The sequence below is a fragment of the Molossus molossus genome, unplaced genomic scaffold (assembly GCF_014108415.1).
Source record: "Molossus molossus isolate mMolMol1 unplaced genomic scaffold, mMolMol1.p scaffold_m16_p_12, whole genome shotgun sequence".
Classification (NCBI taxonomy): Eukaryota; Metazoa; Chordata; class Mammalia; order Chiroptera; family Molossidae; genus Molossus; species Molossus molossus.
In genome coordinates this window covers 57,797,160-57,809,584 of record NW_023425347.1, presented here as the reverse complement: position 1 = coordinate 57,809,584, position 12,425 = coordinate 57,797,160, and the positions used below count along the sequence as shown (strand labels likewise).

Genomic DNA, 12,425 nt, shown 5'->3' with positions numbered 1-12,425 from the left:
TTGTGCTCTGACTGGAAATCAAACCCATGATCTTTCAGTGTATGGGACAACACTCCAACCAACTGAGCCACACTGGCCAGGAGATTTTACTGACCCTTTAAAGTGAATTATCATTCCCCTTAGGTTTTATCTGTTGAAATCTGCCATCTTAGGTCACAGTTTTGACTAAAGCTATATAGTAAGTAACTCAAAATTGGTATTAGTAAATGCCTGAAATGCTAGTATACATACATTCTATATTACTGACTGAAAGGAAACCAGTATGCTCTATTTCAATGACTGGGGCCACTTCTGCTCTCCAGGGGACATGTGTCAATGTCTGGAGACATTTTTGGTTGCCACAACTGGGGAGCTGCTACTAACATCTGGGTAGAGGCCAGGGATGCTCCTAAACATACTACAATGCACAGAATAGCCTCCTCACAACAGAAAATGATCTTGTCTAAGATCATTTTGAGAAACCCTGCTCTAGATCAGTGTTCTTATAAGAATTTTTCTCACACACTCCCAAAAATATTTTTTAAAACTAAGTACTCCCTCACATATTTTTAAGTTGACACTTAAAATGTTTAATATACATTTAAATAATTGGAATATAATTTCTAGTATAGCCCAGCCTTGTGGCTCAGTGATTGAGCATTGACCCATGCACCAAGAGGTCACGGGTTCAGTTCCTGGTCAGGGCACATGCCCAGGTTGTGGGCCCAATCCCCAGTGGGGGGCATGCAGGAGGCGGCCAGTTGATGTTCTCTCTCATCAATGTTTCTCTCTCTCTCCTTCTCCCTTCCTCTTTTCTAAAATCAATAAAGAAAAAAATAAATAAAATCAATAAAAACATATTTTTTAAAAAGGAGCCTTTTTTATATAAATAAATAATTTCCAGTATATTGTAAATATTGCCATTATAATTTAACTGTTATAGCACTCTTTAAAATGAAATCTACCTCCTGGGATGGGAGGAGGTGGGGCTCTAAAAAATAAAACTAAATAAATAAAATAAAATAAAATCTAAATACCACAGCAACTTGATAGCCATCTTGATCCAAGAGAGAATCAATATGACAGAGCTCTTCTTTAAAATTCAAAACTTTTACATCAATTTTGAAAAAAACTACTCATGTAAAGCTGAGGATCTGGAAATTTATTCCTTTAAAGACCTCTGGTATGGGGTGAATTGTGTCCTCTCCAAAAGCTACCTGAGAATGTGACCTTACTTGGAAATGGGGTCTTTAAGGATTTAACCAAATTAAGTAGAGGTCATTAGGGTGGGCCCTAATCCATTAGGACTGGTGTCCTTATGAAAAAGGGAAATTGAGCACACACGCAGGGAGGAGTTGATGTGAAGACTTACAGGGAGAATGCAGAGTTTGAACTGATGTAGCTGCAAGCCAGGGAATGCCAAGGATTGCTGGCTACCACCTACAGCTTAGAAAAGGAAAGGAAACGTTCTACCCGGTCTGAGAGTGCATGTGGCCCTGCTGACAACTTGATTTCAGACTCTTAGCCTCCAGAAATAATCTGTTGCTGTAGGCCATCCAGTCTGTAACACTCTTGTTATGATAGCCCTAAGAAACTAATTCAACATCTATACCTGTTTACCTCGTGGAAACCTCTGTCTACCCTCAGGAGTACACGTACTACAGTATGAAGACTGGGTTTAGGCATCGGGTATGTAAGTAAGTAAAAGAGATATCTGGTTTAAAAAGTTAATTTTTTTCTTTTTTGCCTTGATGAGGATCATTCCACCTCTATAAAGAAACGACCTGCAAGAATATCTATAGATAAACAAGTTTTTTCAAATCCTCAAAGTAATAATTTCTGGATCGAAGAACTGTGCCACAAAACAATTCTATTACTAAATTTTGAATAATTTTTCTCTAAATGTATTTATTACCTTGCACTTGCTCAGTTTGAAGCTGTTACTTTCTTGTCCTACAGCCTTGTTAGATCTTCCTGAAAACTATCTAAAATCAGATGTTGCCCAGTTGGTGTGGCTCAGTGGTTGAGCATCAACTCATGTACCAAGAGGTTGCTGGTTTGATTCCCGGTCAGGGCACATGCCCAGGTTGTGGGCCAAATCCCCAGTGCGGGGTATGCAGGAGGCGGCCAATCAAAGTTCTCTCTCTCATCGATGTTTCTCTCTCCCTCTCTCTCTAAAATCAATAAAGAAAAATAATAAATGAAAGAAAGAAAGAGAGAGAGAGAGAGAGGGAGAGAGGGAGAGAGGGAGAGAGGGAGAGAGGGAGTGCAATATAAAACACTATGATTCTAGTTGGGGTTACTGTCCAATACAACTTGCCCAACAGAAATGCATTTTTTTTTTTTTTATATAATAACAGGCTCCTATACAAAATTTTAAAAGATCAAATGTTTACTGAAGTATAAACATGCATTATAAAAATATTAAAAACTAAGAAATCATACCCTTTTTATTTTCAAATTAGATACTATTATTAAAACTTTCATATTTTGACAATTTTAGTTTTGATGATATATTTTAGCATTTTAACTACAAGATATTATTTGTATTCAATGAGCTGCTTTGTATTCAACATGAAATGATGAAAGAGAAAAAATGCTCAAGGCTCTAGCCTTAGAACCTCAAGAAAGATACAAATAATAGAAAGAGGTGTCAGAGTGAAGGGGAAACCACAATGATACAATGATTCCAGAGAAGCTTGACAGAGGTATGAGCTAACTATTTCAAGGGATGAAAATTATATACTTTAGAGAGGAAGGATGAGCTGCTACTCCAAATATATAGAGAGATGACATGAAAAAAAAAAAAAAATTCAAAAAACACCAAGACTGATCAGATGTGTTTGAATCGAGAGAACTGCAAAGAGCAGAACTTTAGAACTGGACAAATCTAGGTTTAAGTCCAAACTTTGTCACTAACTAGTATGGATGCTTCTCTGAGCAAGTTACAAAACCTCTCAACTTTGTTTTGTAATTTGTAAAATAGGGATAATACCCTCGTAATGCTACTATATATGTATTAAAAGCATATGGCATGTAAAGCATGGTTCTTAGGAAAGTGTTCAACAAGTGTTGGGCTCTTAACTCTAGGAAATTAGAGAACTTCAACATTGAGAACGCTAAGAGAATGAACCTGAAATGAGAAATAAATCTAACACTGAGTGGCTATAAAATTAATGGAAGATTTTGTGAAATGAAATTAATCAATTCAAAAGAAGCCTACAACCCTAGAGTTTACCCATTTTTACATAATTTATGATGACTTCATTTGACTCATTTAAAAAAAAAAAAACCTGTGAAGAGGCAGAACTAGTAATATGTTCCTTTTTCTTTTAAAAACTGCCCAGCTGGTGTGGCTCAGTGGTTGAGCATCGACCCATTCACCAAGAGGTTGCCGGTTCGATTCCTGGTTGGGGCACATGCCCAGTGGGGGGCATACAGGAGGCAGCCAATTGATGTTCTCTCTCATCGATATTTCTATCTCTCTCTCCCTCTCCCTTCCTCTCTAAAAAAAAAAAAATTGATAAAGAAAAAAAATTAAAAATAAATGAATAAATAAAAACAGGAAAATTGAGGTTCCAAGAAATTGAGTTGATCAAGGTTGATCAAGTCTCATAAGTAGATAATATGTATAAGTCCTATACTAATATTCATTACTCTTAATCTATACTCTTTCCATCATACCATAATTTTATTGATTTTATTGTATTGATTTCAGGAATAAATAAATATAAATCAATATGATGAGATTAAAGAAACCAGTTACTAATAAATGTTAACTAGTAGACAAAATTAAGCAACATGCTACAAGCCTAAAAACTATTTAATATGCAATTTTTTGGCAAAAAGTTTGGCTCTGGCCAATGTCTAGAATTTAGATGGTATCAATTTAAGTTAATAAGCACACAGTATTTCCCAGTTATGAAAAGCAACACTGTTTTTTAAATGCAAAAAAAAAGCTAACCTCAAAATAAAGTAATGAAATTTCATAACAGTAAAGGGGGCTGACTTAGGGAGTAAGTAGATGGCTTGAGATCCTACTCCAGTTAACATCATGCCTCTGGACTGAAGTTGTGATCCATCAAATAAGACTTGGTATGTTCTCTATAATAAGTAATACTGCACACTGACCAGATAATTAAATGTGTCAATCTAGAATCTGAGTGAAACCAAAAAATAAAGTTAGCAAAAGCCAGCCCTATCTTCATATTTCCAGCATTAAAAGATAGCTTTCCTGCCCAGTCAGTGGTACAGTGGTTGAACATCAACCCGTTGCACCAAGAGGTTGCCAGTTCAATTCTCAGTCAGGGCACATGCCCAGGTTGTGGGCCCGATCCCAGTGGGGGGCATGCAGGAAGTGGACAATCGATGTTCTCTCATCAGTGTTTCTATCTCTCACTCCCTTTCCCTTCCTCTTTCTAGAAATCAATATAGAAAAAAAATTTTAAGAAAAGATAGCTCTTCTCTGGGAGTGCTGGAGTTGGAAAATCATCATTTTGCAACAATCATTGTAAAGAATGGTTCAAGCCAGAATGACCATGGATGCTAAGTCTAGGGAAAAGTTTGATGAGGAACAGGATATTTACATAGTCTTAATGAGTATCCCCAAAGATTGTGTATTTTTGCAAAGGAAAAAATATTAACTATACAGTGGGAAAATCTGAATGATCAACGTTTAACAATTAACATCACCAGTGAGAGGCAGATGGATATCATGTGTCTCAGATGTGAGATGCCGAAGACACACCATCACTTATGTATTTTCCAGCCTGGGATGTATAACCTAAATATAATCTAATGAAATATTAGACAGTCCCAAACGAGGAACATTCTATTGAAATAAGAGATTGTAGTCTTCAGACATGTGTGTCATTAAAGACAAAGCTGTGGAAATGTTCCAGTTTAAAGAAGACTAAAGGCAAAGCCCTGATCTTGGGATCCTGTAAATAGGGGAGAAATGCTACAAGGGCATTATTTTTTTAAGTTATTATTGTTTTTTAACACTCACCCAAAGTGTTTTTATTGATTTTGAGAGGGAGAGAGAAACATCAATCAGTTGCCTCCAGTACATGCCCAAACTGCTGATCAAACCCACAACCTAGGCATGTGCCCTGACCAGAATTGAACCTGCAACCTTTTGGTGTACAGGACACTATGACCAACCCACCCAGCCAGGGCTATAAAGGCATTAACTAAACTAGAATATGGATGATAAGGTAAGTATATTAATATTAAATCTAATGAAGTTTACATCTTAACTATGTTAGGAGAATATCTCTATTCTTAGGAAAAACACAAATGTATTTAGGGGGAATATATATATACACAAATTCAGAGAGTATGCATGAGCACATAATGATAAAGCAAAAAGGATGTGTTAACAACTGGTGAACCTGGGTAAAGGGTACATGAGTGTTCTTTGTTTACGTTTTTGAGTTTTTTTTACCCTCACCCGAGGACATTTTTGCATTTATCTTCAGAGAGAGCTGGAGGGAGAGAGGGAGGAAGAAAGAGAGAGGAACATCGACACATCTAGTGATTGCCACCCACACGACCCCAACCAGGGCCAGGGACAAAATGCAAAGTACGTTCCCTTAGCGGGGAACCAAACACTGGGAACTCTCTGGTCTGTGGGGTCGGCGCTCTAATCACTAAGCCAAACCAGCCAGGGATATGGGTGTTCTTTGTACTAGTATTCCTGCAACTTTTCTGTAGCTTGAAATTGTCTCCAAATAAGTAGTTTAAAAATAACACACTCTTGCCCTGGCTGGTTTGGCTCAGCGGTTAAAGCGTTGGCCTGCGGTCCAGAGAGACTCAGGTTCGGTTCCTGCTAAAGGCATGTACTGCGGTTGCAGTTTGTCCCCGGCCCTGGTTGGGTCGTGCGCGAGGGAGCCACTCCATGTGTCCCTTTCATGTTGATGTTTCTTTCTCTTTCTCTCTATCCCTCCCACTCTATCTGAACAAAAAATTGGAAAAATGTCCTCGGGTGAGGATATAAAAAATAAATAAAAAATAAAAAAATAACACACTCTTTGCATAACTAATTTATGCTGTTAGAAATTAGGATAATGGTTATCCATTAAGGCAGGATAATGACTGTAAGAGAACATGATGGGGGCTTTTGGCATGTTGATAATGATGTTTCTTGATTAGGGAGCATTCATACATGTGTTCAGTTTGTGGAAATTCATTTGAGTCATACTTATGTGTACTTTTCTGTAAATATATTTCAATAAAAACTTAAGGAAATAAAAAACACCTGCCAAAGGAGCAAAGAAAAATTTTTGGAGTTGGAGTCTAAATACTTTTGTATTTCATTGATAAAAAATATTTTTAAAAAAATATATATAATCTAGGCAGAACACTCCTTGAGAGCAGAGATCTGTCTTCTTCCGTGTTATCTATGCCATGCAGAAGCCTGCCACATAATAACTTCTCAATAATTAAATAAATTCTCAATAAATATTTTATAATATATAAATTAATTTTCATTGTTATTTTGAGTTGATTTATTAAATTATTTATTATAAATAATTTCTCAATAAATAAATGCTTGTTAATTGGCATGGGGCTAACTGGGAACCATTTTAAGATCATATCAATTTATCATTATAGTTGAATTTTCTTTATCTTTGGTCCCAATTCCTACTCTCTACCCCCAACCACCCTTCTTTGTAAAAACATTCCTCCCATTTGCCCTGGCTGGTTTGGCTCAGCAGTGTCAGCCTGTGGACCAACAAGTCGAAGGTTTGATTCCAGTCAAGGGTTCATACCTTGTTTGTGGTTCATCCCCAGCCCTGGTCGGGGTTGTGCAGGAGGCAACCAGTTGATGTTTCTCTCTCATTCCCTCCCTCCCATTCTATCTGAAGATAGAAAAAATTTATATATCCTCAGGTGAGAAGTTAAAAAATAAAAACAAAACAAAACAAAAACATTCCTCCCATTCATTCCTACCCAGAAGGTAGTTTAAGAAAATGAAACTTCATGTTTCAACGGTCATTTTGATGTCTTCTCTGATCAGGACTTAGAAGTGATTCACCATGGCCAGTCCACTAGTCTTTGTGTATTTTAAAAGAACAATTTTTAAAAACTTCCTGTGGCCCTGGCCAGTTTGGCTCAGCAGTTAGAGTGTCGGCCTGCGGTCCAGAGAGACCCAGGTTCTGTTCCCGCTAAGGGCACGTACCTCAGTTGCAGTTTGTCCCCAGCCCTGGTTGGGCCCTGTGGGTGGCGGCCACTTGATGTGTCCCTTTCACATCGATGTTTCTCTCTCTCTCTCCCTCCCACTCTGAACAAAAAATGAAAAAAATGTCCTCGGGTAAGGATAAAAAAAAAAAAAAAACTTCCTGTGAACAAACAGTCTCTTGAGTGTTGGGCTGAGATGACAGAACCTATCCCAGCTCTTGGTTGGACACCTTTGTATCATGCAAAGATTGTACAGCCATATGCAGAAGTCCTGTGATTCATATCTGTCTCAGAAACTTTTTCTTTTTAAAATCATGATAATGATTTAAAGTCATTTATTTATTCATCTACAATGTTTTACATATGTTCTCAGATTCAGTTAGGCACTTGGTTTATTCTCTCTAAATGAATAATCATATCATCCCCTTGTATAGAAAGCCTTCCTTTTATTTTCCTGTAGCTCTCTACATCACCAATGAGTGATCATTTAATTTTTTTATATGTTTATAAACATATTTACCAATAACTACTTTAGTGGATCAAAACTTATTTTATACAAAACAGATACCTAACTGGAGGGCAGAGCTCTTTGGGGGCAGAAACTATTCTTGTTATATTACTTAACTTCCTTAAAAATTCTCATACCTGCAAAGAACCCTGCAGGACAGCTAGCTGGTTGCCTGCTTCCTAGTTTAAAGTTAGATACCTGAGTCACAACAGTATTCACAGATTTCCAACATCTTTTACTAAGTGGTTGAATATTTGAAAGCTGATTCTTCTTTACGTGTGTTAACTTTATTCTCTGTATTCCAAAAGCATAATATAAAAGACAGGCAAATATATAAAACAGGAAATCAGAGTATACTTATAAATTAACTTAAAGAGGAGGGGATTCCTTGCAAAGTTCCTTTAAATTTAGTACATCTAAATAAAATAAATGTATGCATGTTAAGCAATATCTACTATGCAAATCAGATATGTATATTATCTAATACACATAGCAAAACTTCAATTATAAAAGTTTAATACAACTTACTTTCAAATATCTCTGCTGACTAGAATTGGGCTAACAGTGTGACAAAATATAAAGCTATAACAAGACAAAGGATATCTGCTTTAAAAAATATATACAAATTCATAACCAAGAGGTCAATTATTTGATACTTTTAAGAAACTAAGTTTTTTGCTGTAACAAAAATAATTCCTTTAATCTAATTTACATAAGAAAACTGTTTTATAGCTTTCACTTATAAAGGAACATCAATTATTGATTTACTAATAAATAAAACCATCAGTATATATTTAATAGTTGCTCTTTTCTCAAAACAATAGTATGTAATTACCATCATTATGTACCATGCAAAATAAGAAAGTGAAATAGCTCCACTATACATCTATCTGCCTCCCTTCCAACATATACTCTTTTAGAAAACTAAACAAAAAAATATTATTAATTTTTATATGGTATTACACATATTTTAAAATACAGTCCCCAAAATAATTAGGCTGAAGGTTTGTTATCCATTATCAAAACAGCTCTGAGAAAATACTGATACAAAAAGAAAAGAAAATACTGACGCATACTTAAAATTTTACTGTACTGTTTTCATACTTAGGATGTGCCTAAGTATATTTTACAAGTACATAATGTGGATGATATAGCTGCTCACTGTACCTCATTTGACTAACAGTCTCATTTCAAGTTCTTTACAAGTAATTAAAAATCTAACTAAAGAAGCACTTTTGCATAACATAGTTTGGTAAATAAAGGGCATCAAGACAGCTATATAAACTGATTCCAAATGTTAAAAAAATTAATAAAAACATAAAACTTCCCAGTTTATATAATTAAATGGAATAAGATTCTTTTTTAAATCTTCTAGCCAGTTCTCCAATTTTAAGTTCTTCTGGAAACTGAATAACATTGTAACTCAAGAAAAAACACATTACTTTTAGTGATCATACATTCAGCTATGAAATAATGTTTTTTGGGTTTTTTTTGGTACGTGCCTCTAGTGGAAACCGAACCCAGGACACTCTGGTCCACAGGCCGACGCTCCAACCGCTGAGCTAAACTGGTCAGGACTGAAATAATGTTTTAAAAATTATTTTTAAAGACATATTTCTGGAAGTCTTACCATGAGCTGTGTAGTTTGTACAGTTAACTGGTTCTTGTGTGGCATCATTTATTTTTGGATCTTTACAAATATATTTAAGAAAAGTTAAGGAAACATGAACTCTGTTCCAACACAAAACATTACCATCAGTTTAATATCTCATATATACTTATGTTTATATTTACATGTAAAGAGAGGCTGTTAATTTGTCCATGTCAAAAACACAAGCACAATCATACTGTCAGTGTCACTAAATAATACCTGAACATTAATTTATTACAGGGAAAGTTTATTAACTTAATATATACTAAAAGCTCTAGCAAATGCTATCCTTAAAGAATATGTTAGGGGTTAAGCATAAAGCACAAAGAAAAACTGAAATTAAAATCTTTACCAAATTACTGTAAGAGAGTTTTGCGGTTAAAAAAAGTTTCCAGAGATTTGACTGAACTAATTTATGGGGTCCCAGGTATTGCCATATACATAATTTCATGTAACATGAAAACCCTGTGAGGTAGATACTATTATTCCAACATTATAGAAGCACAAACTGAGGCTCAAAGTTTGAGTGACTTATCTAAAGACATATAAGCAACAGGTAGTAAAATCAGGTTTTCTGATTCCAAGCCCAGGGCACTGTCCAGCAGACTGCAGGGAAGATGGTGTTTCAGGTGGGTCTACAAGGCCTCCCCAACAGGATTTTAAGCCTTTGGAAACAGATACAATAATTATATTCTTATAGATGTTCAAAATACGTGGGTGCTTTTCTGTTTCCTAAATATTTTATTGGCACTACAATGAGGTAAGTAAGGTATTCACAAGATGTCTCTGTTAAAGGTTTTTGAATCAGTATTGGAAACCTCATTTTTATGCCAGGATTAACAGATATTTTCCAATTATCACCTCATAGTCCTATATGCTCAGCCACTTCTCTCGAGGGTTCAAAAAGCACAACTCTTCATATTGCCCAATTATTTTCTTAGAGAGAACCACCTTGACATTTTTGCCAAGAACAGAATTCAATTTATTAGGTTAGTGATTCTCAAACTCCAAGCAAAATGGTATTCAGCAAATAAGAGCTCTTCTGTAAAAAAAACAAATAACCACAGGCTCTCCTCAACTCACATAAAAATACTATAGGATAGAATGTTCTTAATTTTCGTATTTTCTCTCATAGAGTCTTTCTTATAAATCTGGCTTCTGTTGTTAATTTTTCTGTTACACCATTTGTATAAAACTATCTAATTTTGTACAAAAATAGCTGTTTTCATTTGAATGCAACTCCCAGTTCATACTGTTCCTCAGTTTATCAGAACTATTACAATGAACAGACCCACTCAACCCCTCAGCCTGTTTTCTCTTCTGTAAATAAACAGCTAACACATACAGTCCCTACTATGTGGCAGGCATTATTCTGATTTGCCTGTAGTACTAACTGATCACAACAAACCTTTAAATTGGTTCCATTTTTTAATCTATATTTTTAATCAGAGAAAACAGAGTTCAAATAATTTGTCCACGGTTTCAAAGTGGAGCAGGAATTTGCCCCGGTTCGGGCTGGCATCTCACGGAGTTTGAGAATGATAAAAGGTAATACATGTCAAGTCAATGATAACTGGACAACACACGCTGGCTTTATGGTTATTAACTACTGTTTGTCTCTCTTCCAGTCGGCAAACTTCCAGGGTGGAGCCTGTCGATCTTTTTATTACTAGTGTCTAGATTAGGACCTTGCATACTTCAGCATGTAGGTGTTTGTTGAACCGATGAAACCACCAGTAATACATAAATAAATAAGTAAACAGAAGAAAAAGCGCCAACAATCGTAAAATCCCAAGGAAATCACACATGGTGGCCAGTTTGTCCTACCCCCTCATGTCTCTTCACCTCCCAGGGTCCCTCGGTCACTGGAGGCCGCAGGTCACCGTTCCTTTCGGTACAACCCGAGCCCGTGTTGAGGGCCACGACCCACTCGCAACCCCAAATCTACCTCGCCCCCAGGGGAAGCTCCTCACAGAGGATATTGTCCCACTTTGAGGTCCTCGCACTTAAGCGTCTCCTCGCCCCCGGCGGCGGCAGCTCCCCAGGGTCCGGTGGTGACTGACACGAACCACAGGACACCCAGTAGCTGGACAGCCACGGTTTCGGGAACAGCCTGCCCGGAGGCGCAGGCGGCCGCCATGCTGGGGACCGGTGCGTCCCTCGCGACTTCCGGTTCCGCCTTCGCCAGGCGCGGGGGAGGGAGGCAGGCTCTTAAAGGGACCCTGCGTTGGCTGTACGCTGGTTCTTTCCGGCGTCCAGCGGAGTCAGCGGAGCGAGAGTCGGTTAGCTCTCGAGAAGGGAAAAAGAAGCCTCGCTTCGAGAATCAGCTGCCCTCCGACTATCCCGCTGCTCACTCCGGGGCTAACCCCGCTGCGACATTTCCGTCCGCAAAATGCCAGCGGCGCCCGGGGATTTGATAAACGCGTTACAGACAGTATCTCCGTGGGCGCTGGTAGGGTTCGGGTTTGCAGATTAGGGACCTGGCCCAAAGACGCCTGCCTAATCAGCATGTTGACCGTATTCATGAGTTGGACTAAAAGTGGTGTTAGTCCGATTTCAGAATCTGTGCTCTTACTTTTATGATGTAATGGCCTCCCTGTTATCGTAGAGAATGTGTGCAAGGCTGCGCGAACCGTGCTGAAGGACCGGCACAAAGTCGGGCTTTACACCTTCTTTCTCCTAGTGAAGTGTAGGGAGGGAAGGGGCCTGTCACAGGACGCCGAAGTTTTCGACTACACTCAGTGAAAAGTTGTAGTTTTGTTTTTGTGTTTTGTTTAGAAACATGTTATTTTTTACTTAATTCTAAAGTTCACATTAAATAACTACAGTATTTTAAAAAGCCATCCTGTTTATCATTGTTTTAATTTATGATGGTTGTGTTACTTGAGAACAACTATCCAGCAGTTCCATTGAAATCACATTTCCAGCTAACGTGGCCCTACCCATTTCCTCTTAGTGCAGATTCTTCAGCCGAAGAGCAGAATTATAGTTCCAGAGAGCCATAAGAGGTTAGAACTGGATTACAGTTTTTATTAAATAAATGTGCGTAATTGGTAACAAGTATATTTAGGTATCACTGTTTGGTCTAAGCCAATGGCTCCAAAA

The 12,425-nt window shown here is 37.4% G+C and overlaps 1 protein-coding gene across 2 annotated transcripts in view; it reads right to left on the bottom strand.

Moving 5' to 3' along the window:
- The window catches only part of TM2D1 (TM2 domain containing 1), a 40,569-nt gene extending 29,093 nt beyond the window's left edge, over positions 1-11,476 (bottom strand). For both annotated transcript variants that reach the window (XM_036256319.1, XM_036256321.1), the window contains exons 1-2: positions 11,303-11,476; positions 9,300-9,373 (exon numbers count right to left, since the gene is read on the bottom strand). In XM_036256319.1, the coding sequence (XP_036112212.1) occupies positions 9,300-9,373; positions 11,303-11,460 (232 nt within the window). In that variant the 5' untranslated portion in view covers positions 11,461-11,476. The remainder of the gene's footprint in view (positions 1-9,299; positions 9,374-11,302) is intronic.
- Between the last annotated feature and the right edge of the window lie 949 nt (positions 11,477-12,425).